Here is a 25,645-nt window from a genome sequence, read left to right on the forward strand (position 1 = left end):
CAAAAAATTCAAGTTACACTACTGTGTTTCTCATACCACGGTTGTGTTTTGCTATCGAAGATTTCTAATGCTTATTTTTATTGAAGCTGACTTCTGGACGCTTACACTACCATGTTTCCCAAAGCATTAGTCATGTTTTGAAGGTTTTTTTCTCATATTAGCATTGTACTTTGGAAAATTGATTTGTGTCGATCGCATGCTCCTTGTATAAGATTTCTTATTTAATAATTTTAAAACTTAATTTGTCTTGATATTATGCAAAGGTTTTTAATATTCTTCAAGTTATTTAAAGTTTATGTTCAAGCATATACGTAGGCATGGCACTTGAATATGATTGATTAACATGGTGATGAGCATGCATTTATTGAATGTGAATTCTGTAGTAGCTAAAGCTTATCAAGTACCTTCTTCCGGGAAGTAGATGTCACACTATTATGATGCTATGATAGGTCAAGAGTATGGAGTGTCACTATTGGTGACCAAGTCCTATGTATAAGGATCAACGATTTGGTACATAATAGATAGATCAAAGGACATACTATATAATGATGTGGGATGGGTCGCCAAAATTTATATCGAAACATGATCATGCATTGCATACATTACATCTTGCATAAATTATGATATGTAAAAGTTTTTGTCACATGATTTCAATAGTTTATTGTGTCTAAAACTCATTTAACTCACAAAACAATATTGTATTACTTACTTTATTTTTAAATGTCATGTATTTCAAGTTCAAGTGCAAAGCATTCGAAGTTTGTAGTGCTTAGAAGTAACCCTTTTATGGTTAACAAAAAGGTATATGTGGAAGCTTCATGAGTGAAGCCTTATAGATAAAACTATCTACTTTTCAAACCTTACGATCCAACTCAAAAAGCCCTTACAACTTTTAAAAAACAGAGCTCTTCAAATTTTCAAATCAAAAAGTTCCAACTATGAAATACTTACTAGCCTTTTAATTTCGACATTTAAATCCATCCATATTTACAATCATTAATTTTTACATTTGTGCTTATAAAAATGTTAGTACTTGTGTATTTTATACCTTAAGTCACCTGGGGTCCATTTTTTGTGCCCGTTTTCTTGGTTTCTTGATCTGAGGTGGCGTTGGCGTTGGCACTGGCAGTGTTGTTGTGTTCTTTGAACTTCTAGACTTTCTGGTCAACGGGAGTCTAGGGTTTAAACTCAACCCCATTGCCACGTCAGATTTACACCTTTCTACTTCGTCTATAGCCTTCACCAAAACATCATCTTGCAACTCCTATGCATTTACAATCAAAATCATCAAGTTAGAAGAACTCTCATTGACAGAATACAGTTTATTAAAAAAAAAAAAAAGTTAAAGATTTGAGTAATATTACCTCATTTTGAAGGTTTTCAGCATGATCGGAATCAGATCCACCTTCACCTTCACTATCTGTCATTTCCTCACACTCAAACTCCACACTTTCCGCCGTTTCCTCCTCCTCGGAATCACTCAACTCCTCCTGTTCCATCACAATTTCATTATTTCCAACTCCGGAATCATGATCATTTCCATTCTCCTCCGGCAAACCCGTATCCTGTGTTTCGGTGGTTCCGGAATCACGATTCCGGGCGCTAGAACTCAACCGAATATCCAAATCCAGTTCGTTCGGACTCCGAGGTACTTTCCGATGCGGTGTCGATGATTCAGCAGGTGGATTCAAAACCGTAACACCGGAATCACGAATTCCGTCGTCTGTTCTTTGTAGAAGCGGATGGAACTCGACACTGGATGAACTTATCTCCTTGGATTTCAAAGAGTTGTTGAAGAAATTCAACGTATGTTTTTCTTGATGAGAATAACGAAAGAGGTTAAGATTATTCGGGAAGAAATCAAATGAGCTAGAAGAGCCAACACTGGGATTCAAAGGGTAATATGGTAAACTCCCGTCTTCGTTATCCTGGAACAATAACGGATGCATTTGGAGATCGGAATCGCCCTTTCCGGTGTTTTCCTCATCTGGTTGACCTGGTCTTGGACGAGTCAACGGGGTTACAGACATTGTTACAGATTTAGAAGATGCTTCATTGTATTTTGTGAAAGCTGATTGTGACATTATACGAACAGTAGGTGGAAGATTGACAGGTGGCAAATCAGGAGCGAGTTTGACTACACGAGAACAACGAGATCTACGGGATTGATAAGATTGTAAATGAGCTTCAGGCCTTGAAAATTTATTAGCAGCAGGGATTGGGTTTTGGTGATGATGATTTACTACCCTTGGGGGGTAGTTTGGTAATAATCTATCTTGTGTAAATGATGATGTGGCAGGTTGGTTTTCTGGCCTCCAATCGGATAAAAATGCTTCATGGACATAAGCTGCTTCTTCTTCTTCTTCATTATTTCCAGCATCGTCCCCACTGTTGATTTCTCCAGGGGCATTATCGGTACTACAAAATCCAGGAGTAGCATCGTCTTCGGTTGACCATCCTTCTCTATTTTGACCAGAAACAATTGACCCTTGAAGTTTAGACCTTCTTCTGTTTGATTCATATGATCGTCTTTTTAACTTTGAAAGTTCATCTCCTTTATATGACTTTTGGTTTCCGACAGCTGTCCGATATTGGCGAGCAAGCAATGTGGGGTCTCTGTATGGGACCATGTATTTCCATACAGCCATCCAATCAAGTTTATAAACCTTTAATCCCTGAAACAACACAATAACTTTTAGTATTTTGGCATTATTAAATAATAATATCAAGAAATAAAATTATATTTATACCTCCTCTATTCGAGCTTTCTCTTGAGGAGTCAAAGGAGAAGTTTTCCAACGCCGAACTGCCTGCAAATTTTGATAATTGGGTATTATTTTAATACTTAAAGTTATGAAAATGGTATTATTAATAACAAATTTATATAAATATAGATATACCTTTATTGGATTCTCTGGTGCTCTAGAACATGCGCGGTTTTTTTGTCTCACAAAGATCTGTAATAATAAATGTTGAAAACCTTATAACATCATAATTTGAAAATACATAATTACATATCATCTCTAAATTATGGATTTGAATGAAAGAAGAAGGAAAAAGAAATTAAGAAAATTAGAAGCTTGCCTGATGTGGAGTTTTGCAGGGTAGAAAGTGTTTCTGAATCTCCTCCCAGTTTGTATTATACTCCATTAACCCCCGAGCTAATAACCTTCATACATCAAACAATTAAAAAAAATCCAGAAAGAATGGAACACAATAAATTCTGGAATCCATAACAAAATAACTTACCCATCCTCAGCATCAGTGAAAAGAAATCGATTTGCAACAGATGCAGGGGGTGGCTTATGTGGAAAAAGGGCTGGATTGAAAAATGGAAAGAATCTAAGGGCTAATCTTGCAATTTCTTTTGGAACTAAAGCAATCGATTGCTTCTTAGACCTTTCAACAGCTGTAGCAGCAATTGTCTTCTTTGATTTCCGGTCATTAGCTCTAGGAGACACTGTATTAGGATCTGAGTCAGCTGAAGAAGGAAAATTACTGAAAGGAAACAAACATTCCTTATCAGTAGTAGCATCATATGTAACTTCTATCTGTCTTCTTTGATACTCTTGAATAGCTGTCAATATATCAAACCATGGTGTTAGCATAACAACTTACAAGCCAAATAGAGAAACATAAAGTAAGTAACTTTTGACATACCAATAGAAGAATCATCTATATAGCTTCCAACTAAACTAAGTGGGGCCACATCTATGACAGATAACAAATTCTCACTAACAAAAGGCACCCAGAAGAAAGAACCCTCCTCAGATTCAGAGCTGTTGGATGGAAAGCTGAAATTTACAGTGGAATGAATGTAAGGCGAGCTAAAACAACAACCAGGATAGGGTGCTTTTTGAGAGGCCACTACTTGATCACGCTTATGAACCATTTCCAAAAGTAATCTCTGAACTTGGGAAGCAATATGTTGTCTGGAAGGTTCTAGAACCGAAAGAGAAAACACTTGAACAAGTAGCTGAACATGTTCATATATTAAGCAATGCAACTGGCCTATCTGATGTGGCGTGAATGCACTCATGTGAGTGTACTCATTTGAAGTTGAAGTCATATTTTGAAACATATAGGGAGAAATTGGTGCATATGGTAAAATGGGGCGTAATGGTCTGTTATTCATTTCTCCTGAAAACTTTTTCTTATGAACATCGGTTTTTTGACGTTTTTTTTGTCTTGTTTCAGGTCTTCTTTCGTGTTCTTGTGACACACTTTGTAAATTTTCATCAAGATCACTCCCGAGTGCCTCTTCGAGTTCTAATTCAAAGTCAGCATCGTTGTCTTCATCTTCATCTTCATCAACATTTTCTGTTTCCTGTAATGCCCCTGAGTTTGCATCTCCATCTTGTAAAACAGCTGCAAGAAACTTTCTGTATTCTTGTTCATCATCAATGTTATAAAGGTCATCTTCATCGTCTGTTTCTTGAAGGAAGGTTTCGAGTTCATCAAGAGTGGACCCCACAAGAGAGTAACGGGCTCTTGTCCGCCTCCAGATGGCATCCTCATCATCACTGTCAAGAATTGGTTTTTGGGAGTCTGATGTGGCGATGTTTGGTTCATTATCTTTGTTACATAAAGATTCGGCAGCTTTTGTTACTGTCTCCTGAGTGTGTTCAACATTTTTAACAGGTGAATGCTTTTGTCCACTGTCCACATCAGCATTGAATTCTTCAATGTCAGAGCTGAGGCTTGAAGAAGCTTCTACAGAAGGAGCTTCTTTTAAAAAAGGGTTGAAATCGATGTCTCCTTCTTCGTCCTCTTCTTCATCATCTTCCATGTGTTCGGAAGAAAGATCTTTGTTTTTGGATAAATTTGCAGCATCTGTGACAACATCGGAGCACCTATTCTCTGTTGATGGTGAAGGTGATGAAGTCATTGTGATTTAGTTCTTTGCTCCCATCAGTATTTTGCTAATTCTTTAAGCAATATGATTATGTGAAATCAATGTTTAGAATCTTGTTCCCTTATGGTCATTAGCAGAACTCCTGAACCACTAAACATACAAAAAGTGCAAAATTAAGCACCAAATTGAAACAATTCTTTATGAACACATTGGTTGACAGCTTTCAAATACATATAAGTATATAACCATTAACCACACATATAATAGAATAAGAGCATGGTATAACTCCTAAAAGGAATACAGGATAGTGCAAACTAAAGAAACTGCAAAAAACTAGGTCATAGGTTTAATCAGAAAGAAGAATATAAGATAATTGAAAAATAAGAAGAAATGAAGAACAAGCATGGTTAATTCTCCAAATGTGGAAAGGAAGCAGTAGCCTTCACGAATTATTATACTGAGTTTAAATATGTAATTAACTCTGGTGAAATTTAGACCACGCAAATTAATCATAAAATAAACCCTAGGTTTCAAGAAATTAAGAGTTTGAAACCAAACACATACACCGGAATTCAACTTAGATCACCCAGATACACAGATTACACAGTAAACGGTCTTAAACTCTTCAGAATCAAAGCAACATAAATTACAAACACCGGAGTACATGAAGAACAAAAGCATATAGAATTCGATCTGACGACCACCGTACAGAGGAGTCTTAAGATTTAACTTATTGTCTGGGGAAAATATGTCGGAAATCAATTATAGGCGGAAAGAAACCTGAAGCCTGAAGCTGTTGCAGATGGAGAAGGAAAGACGATCAATAGAGAGCCTTGTGAAATTGATTTTGGCTGAATGTCCAAGAACAGAATGAGAATTCGGCGATGTTGGATCAATAATCAAGCACCGTGCTTGGTGTGCCGGTGAAACAATCAAGCAGCAGCAGAATCGCCGTGATAGACAATCGAAGTTAGGGCTCCATTGTCAATTCTCGGGATCACGTGAGTCGCACATGACATGTTATATTTTATGGTTTGAGATAATTGTGGATATGAAGTGATAGATGTCTTATTATAATAAAATTGGTTGAAAAAAGAAATAGCTATTTGATTTTTTATTTAGAGTTATAATAATTAACTAATTAATTGTTTAAATATTTAAATAGTTTTTCCGAAATTTTCAATAATATTTAATTATATTGAGATATAAGGTATACAAGTAACAAGTTTGGTTGCTAACTATGGATTACAAAACTAATATTCATGACTCGTTTAGACTCTACGAAAGAACTTCGTAATCTATGTTGCAAAGAAATCAAAATTATCAAACACGAATGATATAAACATGTGGTGTTAATTATCTATGTATGTTTTCTCGTGTATTTGTCGTTTTACATGACTTTTTAAAACAACATACCTCAGAATGAATTTTTAGAATAACATTCATTCTTAAACCTTAGGAGAGGGGAAACATTTTTTAGATTCAAACATGCATGTTTCATGTCTATCCATCCAAAAATCAAAACGAACGTGAGCATAAATGATGATATTCCTTTCAATGCATCATTCAATAAGTTTACGAGTGCTTCTTTTACACATCTCTTGCGATAAACTCGACATAACTCAATAATTAAAAATAGTTGAAACATGAGACGATATTTAAGGATAGTATGATATTCCAATTATGATACATTTTGTCTTAGACCATTTATAAGGATCATTATAGATTTTTTTTTACATGTAATGTTTGTAGACACTCAATTACTAGTTTCTGTCTAATCGTTATGTCAAATTTCAATTCCATGTCATGAAAAATGATGTAAAGTAAACATGGATCGGAAATTATCAAGCTTAATGACAACAAGAACAATCTATGTTCTTAAAAAAATCACTAATTATTTCATAAACTTTTTTTTAAACGACAAATCTAACCTACTTCTACACTACTTTTGATTCCACATATGATGACTATCATGTTTATAATAATCTAGAAATCCTAATATGACTCCTTAATATGATAAAAATCAACTAATAAAGAAACAATATAAATTCATAAGATTTTATCGAGTTAGGAGACAATTATCAATCAAGATAAATCTTAACAAAAAAATCTTAAAATGAAATAAAACTAATAAAAATAAATCTTCAAATTATAATTGAATTTCTCTCCATCATTCTCTCCTTTTTGAAAAAGACTTGTCTTCGAGTCTCCGCCTAAGCTCGAGTTATAACATCCAAAAAATCAAGGTAAAAATTTCATTTTCGAAACCAAACCAAAAACCTTAAATGTTTACAAAATGTAGTTCCTAAAAGTCATATCATAAATCAGAGTATCCCAAAATCAAATCTCATAAAAATCCAAAGGATGTGCACGACCAAGCATTTGCCTTGCCCCTGTCCTCTAAAGTACATGAAACCATAACAATCAAAATGTAAGTTAAAGCTTAGTGAGTTCCCCTAAAGTACCGCACACAACCATACATATAACATCATGTATATATGAGCCTTCAGCTGGGCTGGACCGCCTCGCAAGGCCTATAGCCTATCTGGACCGCTCTCTGGGCCTTCGGCCTGACTAGACCACCGCGCAGACCTTCAGTCTATCCAGACCTCTCGGGTATCTTGGCCTTCAGCACAAAGCAGGACCGCCTCAATCCAACAAACCATAACATGTCGACATATACAATAACAGTTAATAACCAGCAAGTACGGGTAATCATACAGGTCTACCAGTTTAACACATAATTAGTGAGCATAGATAATCATACATATCTACCAGTCTATCATATAACTAGCATAACATCAATCTAATATACTAAGATACATAATCCAGTGGGTCAACATTGGTGCCTTCGACCCATAAGTACAATGGGGAAAAATCACATCAATGACAAAAAGATAGCGGAAATGAATGATACTCCAACTACCAGCTCTACGGGTCACCTGCACAACACCTAGAGACCAAGCATCAATTTACTACTCAAAATATCCCAATGACCTAAAGTCAAACTTGGTCAAAATCAACGGTTAACAGTCGAAGTCAACAGTCACTCCAGCTGGTCGCCACGTTGTGGCCACTAAATGAAAAAACAGATGAGTCTTGGCCTAGACATCACGTCGTGGAAACCTAGAACATGCCATGGGCAATGGGTTCCTAACAACTTAATGGGTTAAGCCGTTTTTCTTTGTTTCTAAGGGCTCAAATTCTCTAAAGCTCAGATCTGGTCCATATTATGGTCCAAGTGGATAAAGTTTCCAACTTTACCCCTTTAGAATCTCCAAGAGGTAAGCGTTTCACTCATAGGTCCAAAAAAGGGCAAAACACATCCTGGCTTAATTCATTAAGCACTTATTTTTGAAGACTTATAGTTCAATATTTCCATAAATGTTTCTAGCATCATAAAATAACATAAAAAACCTTACTTTCCAGACATGCATGTCCAATACATGTCTTAGGTTATTATTAGGTCAAAATGAGGGTTTTTGACTAGAAATCCATGCATGATACCAAAACTCACTACAAATCCAGATCCAAAGCACCAAAAACTCTAAATGCCCTGGAGATTCATTAAGTTGCAAACTTTATGAGATCTCACCACTACAACAGTAAAAAACATGAAGATTTAGGGACAAAAATCAAGATCTAGCAATCTATGATAATAAAAATCGAGTCTTAGATACTTACAAATGTCCAGAAGAATGCTACCACGAAGAAGGAGGTCTTGCTAGTTGGATTTTAGCTCACTTATTCTTCTTTCTTCCTTTAATAGCTTCAAAGAACACCAAAACAAGGCTTAAATAAAAGAGGAAGAGATTAGGGTTTTCTTAGATATTAAAGAGGCTGATGGAGGTTAAAGGCGAGCAAACCCTAGCCTTGTAATACCCATATTTTTAAATATTACATTTTTTACTCTTGGAATTAGTTTTGTTTGCAAAAGGGCTTATAGTGGCATTTTGGTACTTTCAGGATTTTGGGAGTACGTTGAGCGTACATGTGTACGCTAAGCGTACTAGGGCACGCCTTAGTACGTCGGGCGTAGACCTCATACACTGGGCGTAGACCTCGTACGTGGGGTATACGTGAAGATCATGAAAACCCTAATTTTTAGGGTTTTGGCCTATATAAACATCATTATAACCTCATGTCCCCTTCCTTCTTCAGCCACCCTCTGTGAGAACAACCCCCAAGCTAACCCTAGGTGAAAGAGTGCCCTTTGGAGGCTATTGGAGTGTTTAGAGGAATTCTTGAAAGTGAAGAGTGAAGTGTGAAGAGCTTGGAGTTAGGAAGCACCTTGGATCTGTAATTTCTACCTTGATTGCAACCTCCAGAAGGTATAAAGCTTGCAACTTTACCAATCCATCTTCTAGATATAGGTTTTTGCTCTGTTAAGTCACTTTTTGGTCCTAAAATGGTAATTCTTGAGCATGGTCTGTTCTTGACCCATTAAGCCATCTTTTCAGACCTTAGGAAGGGTCTTGAGTCATAAAAATGGGGTCTTAATGGTTGGTTTTGCTCCATGCATTCTTTAAAATGTCTTAATGTATTAAGATGTTGAGTTAAGCACTTGATGGACATGCAAAGTCATAAAGTTGGAAACTTTATGACTCTTGAGGATGATTTAGCCTTGGATCTGAAAGCTTGGCGTAAGAGCTGAAGGCATTCAGCTCTTAATGAAGTTTTAAGAATACTGGGCATACTCCCCGCATAACTTGAGTACGCAACACGTACGAGGTCAACTCTCCCGTATGCGGTCACGGTTTGGGTATGCGTAACTTGAGTACGCCCCGCATACACGTTCTGTGTCGACTCAGTTGGGTTGACTCAGTTGACTTGTTGATTCTAACCACTTTGACTTTGACCAAGTTTAACCAATGAGTATTTTGGGTATTTTGAATGGTGTTTGACAATTGCTCATTTGGATGAATAGGTGACGGTTAGAGTTGAGATTTGGAGTCGGGACCTCGTAAGCTATTGTTCAGACTGTGATGTGAGTTTCGCCTCATTGTACCGTGGGTCGAAGGTACCAATGTCGGCCTACTGGTTTTCGGTTATTTGTTAGTAGAAGGATTCCTTAAGGACTGTATATAGTCATGTAGGATAGACTGAGAACTCTTGGTCTAAGCTTTCTTACATGTTCCTTATTTGGTTGTGGCTCTAGAGTAGGGTCATCTGTTTGGGTGACTATCTCACCTATGGCTACTTATGGTTACACATTTCATGGAGGCTAGATGGTAGTGGGATTGTATGTTGTGAGAGGACTTGTAGGTAGTAGTAAGCTGTATGTTTGATGTTTGTCTGTATTTTGTGCCTACTTGATCCTTGTTTGTTTATATGTTGACATATGGTAGTAGTGGGTTGATGCGATCCTGCTTTGTGCTGTAGGCCAAAAAACGTACTTACCAATGTATGTTTGATTTTAGAGGCAGTGTCCTTGTTGGTAAAATTGCCAAAGTCTAAACTTAAAATTGTATCACAAAAACAAAGCCAAAAAGCACCAATCAAAAATTCATATGATATATGTCACCGACTCATAAGATGTGGAATCATAACATCTAAGATTTGGCTCTAGAGACCACAAAAGTATATGTGAAAACATCTTCCGTAGCACAAGCCCATACCATCAAACATCATAGGTAAAGAAGCAAGTTGTCACCGGGTCTCTAAAGAAAAGAGGATATCCAGAAACCACTATACTCGATCAACCTTTGTAACCATTTGTTAAAAAACAATATTGTCTCATTGATGTGTACGAGTTGGCACATACCAAAGAAAGGTTTAACCATTCATATACAAGATCGTAGCAGGTTTGACAATGCATATACAAGATCGAAGCGAACTTAGTATGTGGGTTGGCACGTCCTCCATTTCTCTAACTCCTTTCATGACAATCTTGGAAACATAAACTTTGGCTATTGTTTTTACATTATAATCATACTTGGTTTTTATTATTTTTATGTATCATTTAATTTATCCGAATAGCTAGCTATATCTCGAATATTATGGCCTCTGATATGCATAAATCATATAACGTCATCACAACATAAAATAACTACATTTAGGTTGAAAAAGTGGGGTGTCACGTGTCGAAATTTCAGTTTTATACAAAGTGTCATTTGCATATTTTTCCACCAAGGTGCACTTACAAAGCCAACGGATTTGAATCAACGTATTCATTTTATTCTCCAAGTATATATATAAAGGAGAAAAGTCACTAAAACAACACATTAATTAAGCTTGTCCAATAGTTTCAACCGAATATCCAAATACTTAGAAATTATAAACTAATTTCAAAATGAAAAATATATGTTTCAAACATCATTTGTATCGTTCTTTATCCATGAAAAGAAATTTAAATGCTCTCTGTCGATATATGTTTGCAAGAAAAGTATGTAACTTATTCGATTTTTAATGATTGTCTTTTATGATGTGAACATTATATTAAAAAAGAGGCTACACTTTGTTTTGGTAATACAAAATGTACCTAAGTAGTGGTTAAATATGCTATGTTAGATGAAAATTTTAGTGGATGTATATTAATTTTGATTGTGATATTTATATATGTAAAAAATAGCGACATATGAAAAACGCGGAAGCGACTATAAATATGTCAATGGGCAAATCTTTTGCACATTTATAACTGAAAAAAATGAAAACGTGTTGGCACATTCATATATTATTTTGATTTTCCATACCATTTAAGAATTTTAAGATGTCATAGATTAAATATACATAACCTAATGTTAACTAAAAAAAAGTCAAAAGAATTTAAGAGGATTAAATTAGGTAATACTTATTAGTTTTTTTTTATTTTTTTTAATTTATTTTTATTTTTTTATTTTTTTTATAAACACTATCAATTGAAAAAAAAAACGTGAGTTTGTTAAAAGCACAAATATTGTATTATCAAATGAATACAAACATAAAGAACGTGTTAGGTGCGAGCTTTTAGAAGCTTTTAACAAAGCAAAAAAAATTGTTTGAAAATACGAACTTCTAACTTTTAATTTTAACGAAAAGCTTTAAATCTAAAATTACTTCATATAACGTTTAAGAAAAAACTCAAGTTTTTTAATAAATTTTTAGAATTTTCCTTAATTTTAAATGTTAATGTGATATTTGTTTCAAACAAATGCTCTTTATGTAATTTTATATAGTTCAATAATTTACAACTATTATTTGTTAGTGATTTTAATATCACTCATTCATTTTATGTAACGAGATTTATATATGTTTAGGGGATTATATCTTAATTTTAGTATAAGGTTCGAGGTGCGGAGTACACACTTCTATTAATCTAAATTGATCTCGATACGAACCAAAGAACGAGGTCAAGGGGGTCGCGCCCATTTGCGTTGTCGGGTTCCAAGGAGCAACGCTTAGAAAAAATCAATGTTGTAAAAATCTTGACTATGTCTCGGTTAATCTCCGATTAGTCCTTATGCACTACCTAACCGACTAGAAGGGGCCTAACAACTATTCCTTGCATATACAATGAGCGAAACAGTAACAAACGATGAAATTTTAACACTTTAAATAAATTTTATCTCAATAAATATCATCTGAGGGATGATTAGTGTTGTATTAATCATATTAACCTATGTTTTTATGATATTAGTGGTATTTACGAACTTTGTTATGATGTTAGTCATACTTAGTTTTTTTAGTTCAACTAATTAGCAGTTAGGGTTTCCGATTAATCCCCGTCTAACCGATTAATCTCTTAACCACAGTCCACCAACTAACTAACAACGAACGTTTCAAATGTAATTTTGTGTTGTTATCAACCCTTAACTGTCTTATCCAAATGCAATTTGAATTCTGAGAGAAATTAGAGACTCTCTCTTGTTTTGGAGACATACAAAATTTACACACACCACATTCTTTCTCGTTCTTGATTAATTTTTGTGTCTAGAATCTTGATTCTTCCTTCGAGGATTATCTAAGATCAAATTTCTCGTAACTCAAACATTAGGGAGAGAGTTCGATTTGGAAAGTGAACCGATACGATTCTTAAAGAATCCAGTGATTATCCAATTCTATTTCTATCATATTAGTCTAACATTTTTACTAAAGATTCGTATAACAAATAAAAATTATAACTTTCATGTTTCTAAATACCAGCTACCTGTTACCCGTACTTGAATAAACCCATCCAAAATCCAAAATATTTTATAAAAATACATCCACTTATGAGTTATCCAAACATATCTCTTGATCCCTTACAAAATAAGCCAAACACCCCGTAATTCTTTTCTTTTGGATCAAATCGCGTGAATCACGGATGCACAAGGTGTGTTCCACAGTCTATGACTCTATATGTGTTCATGGTGAACCAAGCATTAAATATCAGACCCCTTCTACAAAATCTTGCAGAAAATATGCTCATGATCGAGACTTTTTGAGGCCCTTCAAACACGCTGGTCAATAAGACACATGTTGATTTCCAATCTTTGATCCAACATCATCAGCCATTACTTTACTTTTCAAATTTCATCTTTTCTTCTTTCTCTCAAATTCATCCAGAATCTCTCTCAAATCCCTTCTGGGTTTTCACAAACCCTACAAAAGTTGTCAGATTTTTGAATCTTCTTCTTGATCTGCAATAATGGGCGCCTGTTTTAGCAAGAAAAATCGTCATACCTCAAATTCCAATGGCTATAGATCTTCCAAACAACAAAATTACCACCCAGTTTCTGAAAGTTATGAAAAACCCACATCAAACTACACTCAACCTCAACACGAAACCCATCAACATCACCACCATCACCACCAGCAACAACCTCCGCCGCCACAGCCACAACAAACACCACCACCACCAAATCCAGCACCGCCACCTCCAAACCCTAGACCATCTCAGGGTTCCGACCCTAATACCATTTTAGGGAAGCCATTTGAGGACATAAGAAGACACTACACACTCGGAAAAGAATTAGGTAGAGGTCAATTTGGTGTAACTTATCTTTGTACCGAAAATTCATCTGGTCATACCTACGCTTGTAAATCAATCCTGAAAAGGAAGCTTGCAAGCAAGAACGATAAAGAGGATATCAAGAGAGAGATTCAGATCATGCAACATTTGAGTGGTCAACCGAATATCGTTGAGTTTAAAGGAACTTATGAAGATAGACAATCTGTTCATCTGGTTATGGAGCTTTGTGCAGGTGGTGAGCTTTTTGATCGGATTATAGCCCAGGGACATTACACTGAGAAAGCTGCAGCTACAATTTGTAGGCAGATTGTGAATGTTGTTCATGTGTGTCATTTTATGGGTGTGATGCATAGGGATCTCAAGCCTGAAAATTTCTTGCTTTCTAGTAAGGATGAAAATTCAATGTTGAAAGCAACGGATTTCGGGTTGTCCGTATTTATTGAAGAAGGTATAATCTTATAAGTTCCTTATATACCCTTGTATACCGAAATTTATCTTATAGAAGTAATTGCCTTTTAGGTAGATTATAATTTATATATCTGCCTAATGCCATAGTGTGATGCCCTAAAGTGACTGAATGAGTAATTATGGAGTAAAGGACCATTTTGCCCTTACATTCCGAAAAACAAAGTTCACAATATTCATAACTTTTAACAATATTCATTAATTGTAATGTGAGATGATTTGGTAGGAAAAAAGATGGGCAAATAGGTAAAGGATTAGTGTCTTAATACATTAAGCCAGGTTTTTTGGGTTAACCCATTAAGTCATTTTGTTATGGGGTCTAAATTTTCATGCTTTTTCTTAATGAAAATATTTCAGGGAAGGTGCATCGAGACATAGTTGGTAGTGCATATTATGTTGCCCCTGAAGTATTGAGGCGTAGTTATGGGAAAGAAATAGATATTTGGAGTGCAGGGGTAATGTTGTACATTTTACTAAGTGGTGTTCCTCCATTTTGGGCAGGTATGATAAAAATATTGTCTTTAATGTATGCTTCTTTTGTATTTAAGTTTGTATTCAATGTGTAATAACAATCTTTTTTCTTTTTCTTTTTGTTTCTATTGTGTGTATATAGAGACTGAAAAGGGTATATTTGATGCGATATTAGAAGGGGTTATTGACTTTGAAAGTCAACCATGGCCCTCGATTTCAAGGAGTGCAAAAGATCTTGTTCGTAAAATGTTGACACAAGATCCAAGAAAGAGAATCACTTCAGCTCAAGTACTTGGTATTAATTATTCACTACCTTTTTCTTTTTCTTTTTCTTTTCCCATTAAGTGATGTATGAATGGATAATGTTTGAAAAAGATTAGAGAAAAAGTAAACAAGGGAAAATTTGTAAAAAAAAATAGAACTTAATGTGGGAAAACCTCCTTTCACTTACTTTTTTGATTAAGTCATTCTTTCTGTATTATGTGAAAAGGAAATACTCATATATACCGGATTAAGTCTTGTTATTTGATTCCATTAAGACAAACAACATCATTTGACTGGTCAAAATACCATACTCACTAATGCCAAGGGACAAATAGGTAATTCAACCATGAAACTTGCCAAAAAAGGAAACGTTGTAAATTTCGCAAGAATTGACAACTTGCAATTCTCTTTTAAAGTAATTATTTTTTGCAGTGGATCTATGTAATACATATCTCTCTTTTATTTATTGGAGTATATGGTTAACAACATTGATTTGTTTTAAACTTATTTCTTACTAAATTTACAATAACAAATTCAAAAAAAGAGAAATGAAGAATCATATTATATGATTGATTAAATCACATTGCTCATTAAATGATTAATCCTTATATGTAACGTCTGTAGTAAATGCTACATCTAAAATACCTCAATAATGACATCATTTGCTCTCAGTATTTTGTGATGATTGTTTAGTGGCAAAGAAGTAATTTCACTTGTTTTGTTTATTTAGAGCATCCATGGCTCAGAGAAGGTGGAGAGGCATTAGACAAACCAATCGATAGTGCTGTACTTTCAAGAATGAAGCAATTTAGAGCAATGAATAAGCTCAAGAAGCTTGCTTTGAAGGTAAGCTTTCAATTTTTTTTATAAGTAAATATATATAAAAACTTGATTTTCTTGAAACGACAGTTTTGCCCTTTTGTAAGTAACACAATATCTTTTAGGTATAACATAATGTATTTTAGTCGAAAAGAAACACCCTTGAACTCCTTAAGCCTTGTTTATATCAAGTAAAAGAAGAAACATGAGTTGATAGTTGTGTATTTATTCCAAAACTACCCCTTTTCCACTCCAGGTGATTGCAGAAAGTATGTCTGAAGAAGAAATCAAAGGTCTGAAAGCAATGTTTGTGAACATGGACACAGATAAGAGTGGCTCAATCACTTATGAGGAACTAAAGACAGGACTTGCTAGGCTTGGCTCCAAGCTTTCAGAAGCTGAAGTTAAGCAACTCATGGAAGCTGTAAGTTATCACATTTATTTATAAAATATATAATAAAACACAAGAATTTAGTTTTATTTTAAATTTTAAAATTTAAAATTTAAAATTCAGGCTGATGTGGATGGAAATGGAACAATCGACTACATTGAGTTCATAACTGCTACCATGCACAGGCATAGACTTGAAAGGGATGAGCATTTATACAAAGCCTTCTGCCATTTTGATACCGATAATAGCGGGTTAGTTTTTTATTTTTATTTTTTTAAGCATATAATATTATAAATAGTTATTTAAATGTGAGTTTTTATAAGGTAGCTAACATTACATGATATGGTGATGTATGTTATCAGGTATATCACCATGGATGAACTAGAGAAAGCCATGAAGGAATATGGCATGGGAGATGAAGCTACCATCAAGGATATCATTTCTGAAGTGGATACCGATAATGTAAGCCATTATTTATTTATTTATATTATTTAAACTTTAAAATTATATATTGGTATTAATAAAGTATGTTGGTATTATATAAAAAACAGGATGGAAGAATCAACTATGAGGAGTTCTGCACAATGATGAGAAGTGGAACTACTCATCAAACCAAGCTCTTTTAATGCTCTTGCTCTTTTATTAGAATGAAATATAATAGTAGCGTTTGTTCATGAAAAATCATATGATATTATTATTATTATTATTATGTAGATGATAAGATGAGGCTTGTTTTGTGTATTTTTTGGATTAATGAATTTTGCTCTTTTCATGACAATAAGTAAAACTGTTAAATGTTGGTTTAGTATGATTTGACAGTTTATAGCATTTGTAACTTGTCATCGTTTGAAGTTTGAACCTTGTAATATGTGTGAAGAAATGTGATTTCCATAGGTGAAAGAAGTTGTGAAAATGCTGATTTTTTTTTTTGAGATAATTACGTAATTATAGCACATAATCACGTCCAAGAAATCGGAATTCCAAAGAATTAAAATTTGTAGAATTCAGTTTCCATATTTTGTATATTTTTTGTTTGATTTAAAACTGTCATAAAAGTTGAAAATGTAAAGTTATTTTTTTGTTGATGTTTTTGTAAATTGTTGTTTGGTTAGCTACGTAAACAAAAGAACATATATAGTGCAAGATATAACTTATCGGTATATGGAAACTTGCAATCTTTGGTTGATGCTAAAATCTAAAGAATCATCAACAAGAATACACTCAACATTAAAATTTATCACAACTAACATATAATAATTTAAGATTTTAGTTTTTATATCATATTTTTATCATTTCAGATTAAAAAGATTTTCATATAAGATAAAAGTACATTTTTTTAATCATCGTCTTGATTTATTTGTTTGACTCGTTCGACTCAGGTCCGAACTAGACACAAGTAGGGCAAGCTGGACAATTGCTATAGGCCCTAGGTTTGGGAGCCCATCATTTTAACATATATAACTCGTATGGCCCAAGTGGTTTAGAGCATGTTTATGAAGTCGATTTCATCGATTGTATTTCTATTATTTGATATTAACAAAATATAATGTATATTGTAAATGAGTAATGAAAACTATTTTTCAATAAATGGTTTATTTTAAAATTTTGTAACCTCTAGTTTTCAATTATCATTAAAAAATATTTTTTTATTTTAATATTGGAACAATTACACTAAATGTTTACATCATAATCATATCATCCTTAATTTTTATTAATATATTACTCACTATCAACAAATAGATTGAGTTGAATTTGATGTTACATTGCATAAAGCTTTCATGAAAATATAAAGAAAAAATTAAATGATTGCAATAGTATATTTGAACAGATTTAGTTAAATTAACAAATTAAAATGATAATAATAAAACAAAAGTTTAATAAGTAAAATGTGATAATGTACTTAGATACAAGTCTAAGGGGCGTAACTGAAAATTTCTCATTTGAGGAAACCGGCATTATTTGGTAGCACAAAAGTTAAAAAAATAAATTTGGTCAATGTTATTGATGAATAATTTGATAAAATAATAATGATTTTGTAATAGACGTACTCTTGGTATTATAGTAGGTGGAAAGGTTACTTTAGTTCAATAGGTTAGTTACAAATGTGTTTTTGTTATGTTTCTAACGTTCTGTTAGTTTTCTTTTAATAAAATTTAAATCGTTTTAAAAAAATTAATCATTTTTGTACATGATATTTACAATTAAAATATCTTTTATTGTTTAATAAATATCATTTTGACCGACAACAACCAATCTAGCCTGTCCTGGTGACCATACGACTTTTCAACTTCGACCGTCTTCTTCGGTGAATATATAAACTCAATTTTCGGCGACCTTCTTAAAACTTTTCATCTCGGGTTGACTCCAATGATTTGAAATCCAGATTTTTGGCATACTTAAAGCCTTCATCAATTACATAACTTTGGTGGGTATGTGCTCAAGATCTCGGTTAAGAACCCCACCAACACCAACACTTGTAACTTGACATATTCAAAAGCTCTAATCATAAGTCCATAACTTATAACTTCAAAAATCAACCCGAGAATGTATTGGATTAATGTTTTGGATGAAGTCCTATTAAATTCCATACGAATATAATATTCTAGAAATATAGGTGATCCTCTAACTCTTCCTCCCTCTCTCTATCTCCCTTTTCATTTATTGTTTGAAATACCACTCCCTAAGTTGTAAAAAAGTGTGATAGACATGGTTATCATACTCATAGTAATAATTATTTGTTGGTATAGAAAGTTGTTGGTCAATTAGTTACCATCTATAATACTATCAAGGTTAAAAACCTTGGAGTCGCCGCCGGACCCATCTATTCTTGTATAGTATTATTTAAGCATTTGTTGGTACGTTCCTTTTCATGATGGGATAGGCTAGATTGTTCATTGTTCCTTTCATATATCGACTATTGTCTCCACTTTGATACCAATTTAACCACCCTACACTGCTACACATGTAAGGAAAACAATGGAACTTCAGTTTGAACCCCACTATATATATATATATATATATATATATATATATATATATATATATATATATATATATATATATATATATATATATATATATATATATATATATATATATATATATATATATATATATGTGTGTGTGACCGTTGTAAAGATGCCTAGTCTTTTTAACATCAATTAAACCACTAATTAACAATTTGTGTGTTGCATTATAATAGGGGGGCTCAACTTTTGAAATACATTATTATTTCGTGCATTACATTTCTCATAATGGTCCAGACGCACTCACGGGTATTAATAACGACTTGCATATTAGGGAAACAAAAGGAAAAATAAATGAAGAAAATATGTAAGACGATACTATCATACTATATCAAGTCCAAAAGAAACATCCAAAGTGTTACTAGTACTTGATCATATACTATCTATAATTAATATATTTCCCAAAGTTCATTAAGTTACATTAAAAAACAACACCTTACTCGTGCTATCTGTGAAAAAGTTTGTAAAAGAAGCTTGTAAAAGATCAAGATTTTATAATGATTACTTGGTAATCTTGAGCTAATAATTGAGCAGGATCAAGAAAATTAATGACATAATTGACTCTTTGCAAGAAAATCTTATCTTTGACATTAGCATATAATTGTTTTTTGTTATGTTATTACGTATTAACTCATCCATTATGGCCTTGACAGATTACTTTAATGAATCTGTCTTTCTCAAAAACGTCAATTATTTATAGGCCCCCTTATATATAATAACATGCACATAAAAACAAAGACAGCATTAGATTAATTGTAGAGCTTTTAATTCAACAACCATCTCATGCATCATGCATCATGCATATTCATACTCCACCAACATCCATCCATCCATCCACCCATATCTACACTATCCATTCAACAACAACATTCACTTTCCTCAAAACATAAACATGTCCTACATTTAACACATATTGGAAGCCAGCATGATGCTCACACCATCATCATATCTTCTTAATTATTCCCCATATCATCATCACCATCATCATGAAAGGATTCTTCAATGGCGTTTGTTGGCAACATTGCATTGCTTTCTGATCTCACCTTCATTACCCGTGAGTGGATTGTTCTCAGTAAGAACAGTAATGGCTCTTCCAAAATGCTTAAAGAAATAATCTTGATTCTTTGCCATTTTCTTCACATATGGTTTAGTTCTCTTGTCTGTAGCTAACTGATGATCCACAATCAACAAACCCTTGTTGTCCAATATGTTTCTGTAGTAGTTGTTGTCTAGTTTCATAGGGGTACCACGGTCATTTCTCACATACTGAACTGCCTTGGGGTCAGGGATCGCATCCGGACACTTATGGAGCATGTGCTCAACATGACCCGGGTCAAGAACCGGGTCAACCTCTGGATACAAACGGTGCACCAACTTCACACAGTGTGTCCTACCCACGCTATGAGAACCTGTTTCAAGAAAACCACCATTAATTAGGGTATGCACTAACATTTCATTTACAGTATCATGATGCATGATGCATGATGGATGATGATGATGATAGACATATATACCTAGTAAAGCAACAACACCAGGGGTGTCGATGCCGATGTTCTTGAACCTTTCAAGAACAACAGTCATGGATTCATTATGATCTGGGAGGTATTGCTCCAATATATCAGCTCTGCTCTTCCTGCCATCTCTTCTTCCTGTTTTTAGTGGGATGTATGGCCCTCCAAGCTGCCATTATTAAAAAAAGAGAGAACAAATTAGACAGAAAAATGATACTTTTTTTTAGTAAATTGATTCGGATAATTATATGATGATGAAAATAATATTGGTTATGTAATCAGAGACTAAAAACGCAAAGATTACGTGGGTTTTAGTTAATAGTCCAAGGAAGATGACTTTATAAAAGGTTATCTCCTTTTTCCTATGTGATAGATCTTTATTAATTATAAAAATGGGAAGAGACTATAATTCATCACATCCGACAAGTATTGATCTATATTTGTGCTTAAAACTCTACGAAAAAGTGGACCTTTTGGCTTTTGCAACACCAAGTACAAGGCTACAAGCAAAGTCTTATTTTTTTATTCATATCTTTCTGCCGAATATATATACAATTGAAGTAACAATAAATGATAAGTTTATGGATTGAATGAAAAATGTCCAACTGCCTTTTCTTATCTGTTTTGAATAAGATTTTTTTTAATTAGATAAAAAAATACGTGACATAAATGCTTAAATATAAAATATATAACAAATTTATAGAAAGATAGGAGTTCATTCCTTATATTAATCCTATATTTTCCTTTACGGATTAAAGTAAAAAAGAAACCGTTTACATATATATGGCTTCCTAAATTACCTCAATATTTGTTTAAGTAAAAAAAAAATTAAAAAAAAAAATCAAACAAGTGCAAACATGTGATGTTCAACAGAAAACAAGCCAAAAACAAGAAAAATCATAAATAAAAGAAATAAAACGTGGAATTTACGCAATGATTTAAATGTATTTTTGGGTGAAAATTTTCTATTTATAAATTTATACAACTTTTTTTTTTCTTATATAATTTAATATTCATCGACTACAGAGATTGAAGTGAAGTAAACGACCATCTCTCTTATCACCTGTACTTGAAAAGATAAGCAGCAAAGTACAACTAACTAATGCAAGTTGATCAAATCACCTCTCCACATCAAGATATATTTCTTGCAGGGATGACTTAGAGTACAACAAAGTAATGCATGTAGTAAAGAATCCTCATCAAGAAAAAAATAAAGCTTGGATCTTTTGAAAGAGTAAGAAGAAAAAAAGTACAAGCAACTTATGCATGCAGAAATGAACCCAGTGGAGATAAAGCTTGTATCTTTAAAAAGAATGGAAATGTTTAAGAAGAAGAATAGAAGAATCTGAATTTACCGCAACAATTCCATCTCTTCCAGAAAGTACAAGTATATCTGCACAAGATACAACTCCAGGACACTCCCTTTCCAAAGCTTCCTTGATAGTTTCAAGATACCTGAAATTTCTAAGTCCGAAGCTCCGGTCTGTCTCTTTCTCAGACAGTGTTCTCCTTGTTGAGTCCAAAAGCAATGAAGCATCACATGACTGTAACATATATAGCAAAACAATAGTTGTAAAATCTGCATCAAAACTTGTACTCTCTTTATATATATATATATATATATATATATATATATATATATATATATATATATATATATATATATATATATATATATATATATATATATATATATATATATATATATATATATATATATATATATATATATATAGATAGATCATGAGTGTTGTGAACTATGTGCATTAAGAGTTGTACCTCAACACCACAGTCATGGAAGATGTTTCTGAGCCAAGAGAAAGCAGTGTTCTTGTGGCGTTTGTAAAGAAGCATGACTTGTTCTTTAATGATATCTTCAGCTTGTGGGCATGAATCTCTGTAGAAGTTTAAAATAAGGCCTGAGTCTGACTCGGTTGACTCAGTGTCTGCAACTGAAGCAATGGCTAATAGGGAGAAGAGAGCAAAGAAAAGGAGAGCTTTGGTACCCATTTTTGCTCTCTGTGTAGTAATTGAAACTCACTGGTTTTCAGTGTCTTTTATAATGATCAAGGATCCAGCAATGGCTATGTATTTGCTCAAAATAACCCCACAAATAATTTTATAAAACCAATTACTCTACACCTATGCAAACTAATTAATACCTTTTTTGCCGTTCAAAAAAAAAAACAAAAAAAATTAATACCTTTTTTTTTTGTAAATATTTTACGTAGATTTTAGTTTTATAAATTAAACGTAGTACGTATAGTATTTCTAGTTTTTGCCTATTTCAAAGTATGTGTCGCATCGCTTATCCCGTTTATATTAAACAAATTAGTTATGTGTTTTAAATTTCTTTTATTGAAAGTCGTTTATGTATTTATTATACTTATTAGTTATCAATTTATTACAAGAGTTTATTTAAAAAAAATTAAATATAAAATTTTAATAATTTGAAAAGTTTGAATTTATAAGAAAAATAAGAATTTTTTTTTGAATTGTTAAAATTAATGAGACTTTAATTGTATTGAATACATTACATATATAAACTTTTTCCAATAAATACCTTATATATTAAATGTGAGATTTTAAGTTAATAAAATAAAAAATACAATAAAATGATAAATATGAAAAATAAAAAATTAAAAAATTTTAGAAAATGATATATGTAGAGAAGAGGACATGTGACAAAAAATTATTTTTTTATTAGAGAGAATTACGTTTAGATGAATAACCTTAAATGTTTTATAAAAGAAAAAAAAATCACGAAAATAATGGCCAAAAATAGGGTATAGATGTATGAAAATGATCACATTTTTAGTTTTTTACAAAATTAATTGGTCATCAGTTTTGCACTAGGGTCCACTTCGAAATTTCTGAAATTCCAAAAATGCCTCTTAATTTAAAGCTTTCTTTATATATATATATATATATATATATATATATATATATATATATATATATATATATATATATATATATATATATAGAGAGAGAGAGAGAGAGTCAAATATTTTTGACAACTATTGTGTGCCTGTGTGCAGCAATAGGAATTTAGGAATAATTAAATAATTAAAAATTGTAATAAGGGTAATTATGTAACTTTAGCATGCTAATTAAAATAAAATCATTTAATTCATGGAAATTGCCATAAAAATCTGTTTGACCCAACTATTTAACCCTAGACTTCTATATCATACGTAATATGCCTCCTCCAATTTTCTTATGGACGAATGAACATCGTCTGATCAAAAGAGGTAGTCAAACCTCTTGCTGCAAATCTGTTTCCCCATTCCATTGATTAAGAAGATGTTATTCTCGGTGGCTCTATCTCTAATCATAGCTAGCTTCAACATCAAGGCAATTTTGGAGTCACAAGAAGCCGGTGTATGTTTCTGCATCATTGTTACAGTTCCTTCGATGATCGGTTCTTTAGAGCTTTTCCAAATCGAGCAAACTTCGTATGCCCTTATTTATCCGGTAACAATTCTTCAATTCTCATTAATTATGGATCGTTAACTTGTGATTCAAATTATCTATTTCTCTTGTTCGCTGAATTGGATGGTTAAGTAAGGGAAAACCTAACGTGTTCAAGAAGAACGAGCTATGCACATAAGGTGCTCGACTAAATTTCCGAAAGAAGGACCAACTTGCTGTCTTAGTGAACTGTTGGTGGAATTGAAAATATTCCGATTTGTACACCAACTGTTTGTTAAAATGTCTCAGTGAACTTCAGTTACTTATTCCAAAATTTGTTCTTTCTTGCTTAATGAGTCACTTTCAGTTAGAAGGAAGCATAGAAAAAGATGTTAGTTCGTATGGTTCCAGCTCTTGTATCAGGGCCTTATAATGTAAGTAACATTTTTTATTCATGTGTTCAAGTTGATGAGTTTCAATTTCTTTTATGTGGATGCTCTTCTTTCTTACAAAATAATGTTTTCAAATCTTATATGAAAACCACGTTTCTATGCTTTAATGGGTCTGCAATATATTTTGTTTTTCTTTCGGTTATGGAATACAATTCTAGGTTGTTTGTGCCTTTTTATTTTTCATCAACACAAATTAATTTACGCTTTGACCCTTGTGGTATGCATTCTAAATCATGTTGCTGGAAATTATGTTTATATGTAAACTATTGCAAGTAAATAAAATATGGTTTTTGGCTTGTTTGATGATAATGTCTAACAAGTGTTTGTTGAAATGCCTGAAAGAGTATTTAAAGAATTTAACCTTGTGGTATGCATTCTGTCAGAATTACTAGCTGTAAATACAATACCTTTGAATGTATTCTATATATTCTATCAGAATTTATTATATCAGAATAAAATCGATGTATTCTACCAAAATGTATTATATATATTATATCATATTCTATGTATTCTACCAGAATATATTAAGTGATAGATAATTGTAAGTAACATGTTTTTAACAAGTATTAGTTTTTATTGTATTTGTGATAGGAATGGCTGGAAGAAGGCGTTGAAGACCTTGCTATTTTTTTAGAATATGTATAATTATATTAGAATGTAAGAATATGTATGAATTTGTATTAAGTTTGGATGTATAAGAATATATTAGAATTGATTCAAAAATTTTGTTTTTCTTCAATAATATTCTATTAGAATAAAATTCTGAAAGAGCATCATTCTAACAAAATAATATTCTATTAGAATAAAATTCTGAAAGAGCATCATTCTATAAAATAATATTATGACAGAATAAAATCGGTAAAAAAATTGAAATTGAATTAATTAAAAAATTCAGATTTTTTTTTAAATTAGGAGAATTAATCATCCCTAAAAATCCGAAAATTTCCTTTTATAAATGTAGTTAATTGTCCAAAATACCCTTTTGCTTAAAATTGTGTGATTATATACTACATGTTACCCCATTGTAATATCATACACCCTCAAATCA

At 32.7% G+C, this 25,645-nt stretch overlaps 3 protein-coding genes across 3 annotated transcripts; 1 reads left to right on the forward strand and 2 right to left on the reverse strand.

Annotated features, from left to right (window-relative positions):
- Positions 1-937: 937 nt before the first annotated feature.
- On the reverse strand, positions 938-5,889 carry LOC111891008 (uncharacterized). Its single transcript, XM_023887089.3, has 8 exons — positions 5,636-5,889; positions 3,661-5,005; positions 3,250-3,577; positions 3,085-3,169; positions 2,901-2,957; positions 2,751-2,810; positions 1,365-2,675; positions 938-1,264 (listed from the first exon to the last, which is right to left on the reverse strand). The coding sequence occupies exons 2-8, from the start codon at positions 4,886-4,888 to the stop codon at positions 1,055-1,057; spliced, it is 3,279 nt and encodes a 1,092-aa protein (XP_023742857.1). The 5' UTR covers positions 4,889-5,005; positions 5,636-5,889; the 3' UTR covers positions 938-1,054.
- A 7,201-nt stretch (positions 5,890-13,090) lies between these two features.
- On the forward strand, positions 13,091-16,999 carry LOC111890908 (calcium-dependent protein kinase). Its single transcript, XM_023886976.3, has 8 exons — positions 13,091-14,232; positions 14,607-14,750; positions 14,863-15,015; positions 15,715-15,830; positions 16,060-16,227; positions 16,318-16,445; positions 16,557-16,656; positions 16,746-16,999. The coding sequence occupies exons 1-8, from the start codon at positions 13,461-13,463 to the stop codon at positions 16,818-16,820; spliced, it is 1,656 nt and encodes a 551-aa protein (XP_023742744.1). The 5' UTR covers positions 13,091-13,460; the 3' UTR covers positions 16,821-16,999.
- A 2,948-nt stretch (positions 17,000-19,947) lies between these two features.
- On the reverse strand, positions 19,948-22,776 carry LOC111891035 (peroxidase 42). The gene is made up of 4 exons (XM_023887123.3): positions 22,511-22,776; positions 22,087-22,275; positions 20,735-20,900; positions 19,948-20,629 (listed from the first exon to the last, which is right to left on the reverse strand). Exons 1-4 carry the CDS (start codon positions 22,739-22,741, stop codon positions 20,220-20,222), a joined length of 996 nt encoding a protein of 331 aa, XP_023742891.1. The 5' UTR covers positions 22,742-22,776; the 3' UTR covers positions 19,948-20,219.
- Positions 22,777-25,645: the final 2,869 nt, after the last annotated feature.

This window comes from Lactuca sativa, chromosome 7, assembly GCF_002870075.4.
Source record: "Lactuca sativa cultivar Salinas chromosome 7, Lsat_Salinas_v11, whole genome shotgun sequence".
Taxonomy (NCBI): domain Eukaryota; kingdom Viridiplantae; phylum Streptophyta; class Magnoliopsida; order Asterales; family Asteraceae; genus Lactuca; species Lactuca sativa.